At 30.9% G+C, this 6,000-nt stretch overlaps 1 protein-coding gene across 1 annotated transcript in view; it reads left to right on the plus strand.

Moving 5' to 3' along the window:
• LOC143073633 (DNA polymerase nu-like) overlaps window positions 1-4,469 on the plus strand; it is a 25,200-nt gene extending 20,731 nt beyond the window's left edge. Inside the window, exons 20-23 of the mRNA XM_076249315.1 lie at window positions 270-380; window positions 1,810-1,888; window positions 3,471-3,538; window positions 4,107-4,469. Coding sequence (XP_076105430.1) covers window positions 270-380; window positions 1,810-1,888; window positions 3,471-3,538; window positions 4,107-4,231 — 383 coding nt within the window. The 3' untranslated portion in view covers window positions 4,232-4,469. The remainder of the gene's footprint in view (window positions 1-269; window positions 381-1,809; window positions 1,889-3,470; window positions 3,539-4,106) is intronic.
• Window positions 4,470-6,000: the final 1,531 nt, after the last annotated feature.

Consider the following 6,000-nt stretch of genomic DNA (forward strand, 5'->3'; position numbering starts at 1 on the left):
TCAAATATTTTCTGAATTGTGAAATTCAATGCATTAACTGAGAAATGAAATACACTATGAAATGTACTTAAGTAGGCAAAAGTCTAATTTTTGTTCTTTTATTGTACTTAGGTAATTTCTATTTTAGTATAAAGAAAATCTTACAAGAAATTCCTCCAAGTTTAAGATCAAATTGTAAGATCTGTAGGATTTGTTATATTTTAGTAAAAATTTTGTCTGTATAATGTGTCAATACTTCGCATGTTTATACATAGAATAATAATTCACAGGTTTTACAAGCACAATTTTCAGAAGAAAGAGAATGATTCCAAATATTAAACATCCATCACCTCCTCTCAGAGCTCAAGCAGAAAGACAGGCTGTCAACTTTTGTGTTCAAGGTATACTTTATTTGTCAGCAAACAAAATTTAACCAAACTTAAGGATGTACACCACTGAGAAGCCAAAAATTTCTAGGATTAAACTTTTTTTCTTAACCCAATTTTTGGGGTTATATGACTGTGAAAAAAATATTGGTGAAGAAAAAATCATATGGTGGTGCACTTCTTTTTTTGCTACAGACCTTTGAAAATATCCAATGATTTTCCAATTTTTCATCAATTTTTACCTATTTTTTGGCTTTTATCGTGAAAAAAAATCATAGTTCCACAATTAAACTTTTTTTCATACTTTCAATAAAAATGAAGTGGACCTGTCCGACCAATCTGAATAAATTTAACTTAAAAAGACTGTAGGTTGGTGTTAATATAAGAAAGATTTTTTCATATTTTGATGCTTTTTTGTGTCAAATTTACCATGCTGTCAAATTTGTAAATGTGTGATTTTTCTAAGTTTTTTACTAAGTGCATATTATCTCAACTTTCATGTTATAAATGATTGAAAAAATACATATCTAAGAAATCTGAAAAGACAAAAATGATATGGGATGTACATGATTCCTGTAAAATCATTTTTTGTACCCCTCACCCATTTTCTCAAAATTTTGGCTAAAAAGACTGACTTATTTGGTCGTAAAATTTGAAAACTGGATTACTCAAAAACCATTCATTGTAATTAATCAATTTTTTCACAGAGTTATGTTTGATTATTATATTTTCCACTTGTTTCACATGTTAGGGAAATAATTCCAGACCGAGATTTCGGCGAGATTGAAAAATCAGAAGAATACATCCTTAAGTTACTTTTGTTTCTATAGAAAAAAAACAAATGTTAATGATTTATATATCAAGGTCAAAGGTCAGAGTCAAATTTGTTTTGTGTATACTTAATCTCAAGGAGTGTTTTCATGTATATCTGACAGGTGGAGTATATATAATATCTCTATGTTATAGGCAGATTAGATGGTTTTAGTGGACCTTTTATATTGTTTTTTAATGTGAGGTTGAAAACAGCCTCAGCTAGATGCATTGTATTTTGAAGAAAATAAATTTGAAATGGTACATCAGATGTCTGCTTTTGATAAAAAAAATAATAATTTACATAAAAGCGTTTGCACAACTGTACAAGTTTACAGTGTGTCTTTTTCATTTTTAGCCATAATTTACATAAAAGCGCTTGCACAACTGTACAAGTTTACAGTTTGTCTTTTTCATTTTCAGCCATGGCGTTGTCATTTTATTTTAGATTTATGAGTTTGACTGTCCCTTTGGTATCTTTCGTCCCTCTTTTACCTCTTTTTTTCCAAATTTCACTTGTACTTAATTATTTGGTTATAATCATATAAGCATGTACTAATGGGAAAGACTTATATTACCATGAAAAAGAAATTAACAGAGCAAGTATAAATTGATATGGAATTTAATATTTCAGGGTCAGCAGCAGATTTATGTAAAGCAGCAATGCTTCAAATTGAACAGTCACTTAGGAACCATCAGCACCTCAGGGCTAGGTTTGTAGTCAGCTATAGCTTTATAAGAATCTTTGTAATAATATACTTAAAGAATATCATGCTGAGGTGGAAAGACTAGAATTTTGTTTATATCAAAGTAAGTGATGGATTACTATAATACATAGTTATATATACCTTCTCCAAATTATGCTAATTATTATACCCCCGCTTTAAAAAAGGGGGGGTATAATGTTTTACCTCTGTCTGTCAGTCCGTCCGTCCGTCCATCAGTCCGTCCGTCAGTCAGTCAGTCAGTCCGTCCCATGAAACTTTCGTCACATTTTTCTCAGGAACTACACATCCACCCTTTCTGTAATTTGGTATCAACATTTATATATGTCAGCCACACCGTGTGATGCGTTTTCAGATTCATCACTTGACAACTTCCTGTTTACCGAACACTTGTCTGATTTTACACATGATAGCCAAGTTGAAAATTTTCGTCACATTTTTCTCAGGAACTACAATACAAGGATTTCTGAAATTTGGTTTCAGGATTTATATTAGTCAGCTATACCGTGTGATGCGTTTTAAGATTCATCACTCGACAACTTCCTGTTTACCGAACACTTGTATGATTTTACACATGATAGCCAAGTTGAAAATTTTCGTCACATTTTTCTCAGGAACTACAATACAAGGATTTCTGAAATTTGGTTTCAGGATTTATATAAGTCAGCTATACCGTGTGATGCATTTTCAGATTCATCACTCGACTACTTCCTGTTTACCGAACACTTGTATGATTTTACACATGATAACCAAGTTAAAAATTTTCGTCACATTTTTCTCAGGAACTACAATACAAGGATTTCTGAAATTTGGTTTCAGGATTTTTATAAGTCAGCTACACCGTGTGATGCGTTTTCAGATTCATCACTCGACAACTTCCTGTTTACCGAACACTTGCATATTTTTACACTATTAATATTATCCACTTGCGGCGGGGGTATCATCAGTGAGCAGTAGCTCGCAGTTTCACTTGTTTGACCTACATTTCATTCCTATTGGACTATAGTTAAATTTATCTCTAAAACAGATTCCAATCCTTTTAACTTGCAATAACATTTAGATGGTTTTCAATCTTTTACTGTAACTTGACTGAAAGTATTGCTCTCCACCTATTGCAGTTCATTCACAGTTCTAACCTAATTTCAATTTGTTCTATCAAACCGGACTGTTCAACTGGTAAGAAATTTTAATCAACTGCCTAAATTTACCATATATTGATTTTGTACAGCAATGACACATTGTGATAAATTTCTCATGTGTACAGACGTGGGAGATTTCCGTACAACCGAGCAATATTGTTACTTTGGTGTCAAACACCAGTTAGAGAAAAAGTGCAGTACTGATGCCTAGTTAAACAATTGATATGAGAAATAGTTTTGTTTCTCAGCAAGATCCCTGACAAGTAGTGGTTCTTCAAAGAGCTCAGAAAAACCTGTTTTACTAGGTTTCAAGTGATACCAGTTATTTATGATTATTTACCAACTTAAAGTATTGCCTAGATTACCAGTATCTATGTTCTGAATGTTTTTAGATTGGAATATTTCTGTACTTACCTTTTAAACTTTTTTAGACAATTGTATCAGATACATGATGAGTTACTGCTGGAGGTCCATGATGACGACATCAAGGCAGTTCAAAGTAAGTATCCTCAGTTTATATGATTAGTTAAACTCTTTTAAGACTAAATATCTCATTGCAGGAGTTAATTTTTTTATTTGTTCTACATGTTTGATTCAATGTCTACATATATAACTGTTTTTGAAACAGAGAGATTCTTTTGAGTCTGTCACATTTCACACCCTTCCTATGTCACTTTAGGTACTCTTTATTTTATTTAATTGATTGAAACAAACCACACATTATTATAAACTGGAAAATGTGTAGGGTAGACCAAAACTCTCTTCATTGTGACCCACAGAATAACAAAAAGTTTTGACTGCACCATCAATACATACTGTAACAGCCCAAATACTAATTAGGAATTGCTATAAAAATCATTGATACAGATTGCGTAGGAAGCACATTGCTGGATAAACATTTACTATCCTTCAAAAATCTTAAAAAGCAAGAATTTTTTTATGTTTTTCGTTTTCCTCCTCTACAAAATATGAGCCACCTAAAATGACACATAATTTGAGGGTGATGACGAACATACATTTTTGAAATATGTAATTTGAAATTGATTCTTAGATTTTTATTCTTTCAGGCATATTAAAAACAGTGATGGAAGATTCTAGTGCATTGTGTGGTTCTGTTGTTAAATTAAAGGTTCCAGTAAAAGTTTCCATCAGTGTTGGAAAAACGTGGGGACATATGACTGCTGTAAAATAACTATAACATCATTTAGATAAAAATATTGTGATCAATTTTGGTCCCACCTTAGAGTTTATATGTATATTTTGAGTCTGTTTCTGCAGACTTAACAAAGTGTGACATTGATATTAATATTGTCAAGTGTTTTGAGATTTAAACAAAATAGATTGGACTTTGTTGTATACAAACAATTCAAAATCTTACAATAATCTTGATTCACTAATATTTTTGAAATACTGTTTTTTCAAAATAAAAGTCAGTTTGTTATGCCTCGTGCATAGATTTTGCGTAACAGATAACCAAAGTAGATTATTCAAACTTTAATACATCTACAGGATGATGGTAAAAAACTGAAAATACAAAGATAATCACTTTTACAATTTTGAAAATTACGTACGCTAAACATTTTATGACACAAATGGCTTTCCATACTTTAAATTTTTCATGAGCGAGGTTATTTATAGAAATTACAATAAACCTTTAAAATGACTAATTAATGTTCAATAATGAATGAATTGAATGTCTTAGTGTATGTTATAATGAAAAACAACTGTTTGTATAGTTTGTAAGCGTTCTAATAAAGGTTCTTTGTGTTGTGGGTCAACGCACATATTCTTGAAGATACGCATCGAAAAACATAAACACAGGTAAACAAACAAAGTCACATCTTTTGTGCTGATTCATAACAATAAGGTAGATGTTCATATACATTTAAAGAGTTCAACTTACGCCGTGGTTGGCTCAGAATTTTGATTTCAGTGAATGTCCGACATGGAACGGATTCCAATAACAAAGGGAGATAAATCCAAAAAAGTACATATGGAGCGCCGGTGACATTACACAGTTCACATATTAAACCCTTTTTTTTTTTTTAAATTGGACAGGTGTGAAATTCTTTTCTCTAAATCATAGCTTATTTTGAATTATATTGTTGATGTGTTTTGTTTTAATCTTTTTATGTTTTCCTGTTCACAGTTTTTCTATGGTTAACATAAAAAATGAATTTCTAATTTTCTTGTTTTCTTCTGATTTCATTGTTGAAAAGTGTACACAAGTCTGATTTAAGATCACAACTGTTTTCAAAGGACTGAAAAACTTATTATAATTTGCCTACATATTATTAAAAAAATCATTAGTAACTGATTCATGGTCTGTATTTTGTGCAATTAAATAAATCTATTATCCACAGTTTTGTGCCGTTCTTATTATTATTAAATTAAATGCACCTTGCTGATCTAGTAATCAAAATTGAAAAATGGGTGGTTGAAATCTAAATATTTGTTTAAATTGACCACATTTTTAAGGGCCCATTAGGAGCAGTATTGGATGTTGTCATATGTTAGATTTTAATGTTTTTCAATATTTGAAGATATGGGTGTTTGAAATTTAAGAAAAATCTATCATATGAATAACATTGAGTATATTTGTTATATGATAACCTTTATGAAAGAAGTTGCAATAAAAGGAAAATAGAATTATTTTGATTACAAGTGGCAAACATACACTCCAATAAAACTAGAGATAAAAATTGGTTCTCCACAAGGATAGGTCATTTCTGCTACTATCTGACCTACACAACTGCATTAAAATTAACGTCTGAAAGTAAAAAATCTATTAAGAAATCAACGACAGGTTCAGACAGAAAATTTTAATACTGCAAGCAGCGAACACATCACATGATTCACTGAGTGATCTCATCATCAGATAACATTACAAATACTAAAAATCCCAGCCAGAAATAGACATCAGTTGTGGTAGTGTTATAGTAAGAAACCTATCATACAGGA

The sequence above is a fragment of the Mytilus galloprovincialis genome, chromosome 4 (assembly GCF_965363235.1).
Source record: "Mytilus galloprovincialis chromosome 4, xbMytGall1.hap1.1, whole genome shotgun sequence".
Lineage (NCBI taxonomy): Eukaryota > Metazoa > Mollusca > Bivalvia > Mytilida > Mytilidae > Mytilus > Mytilus galloprovincialis.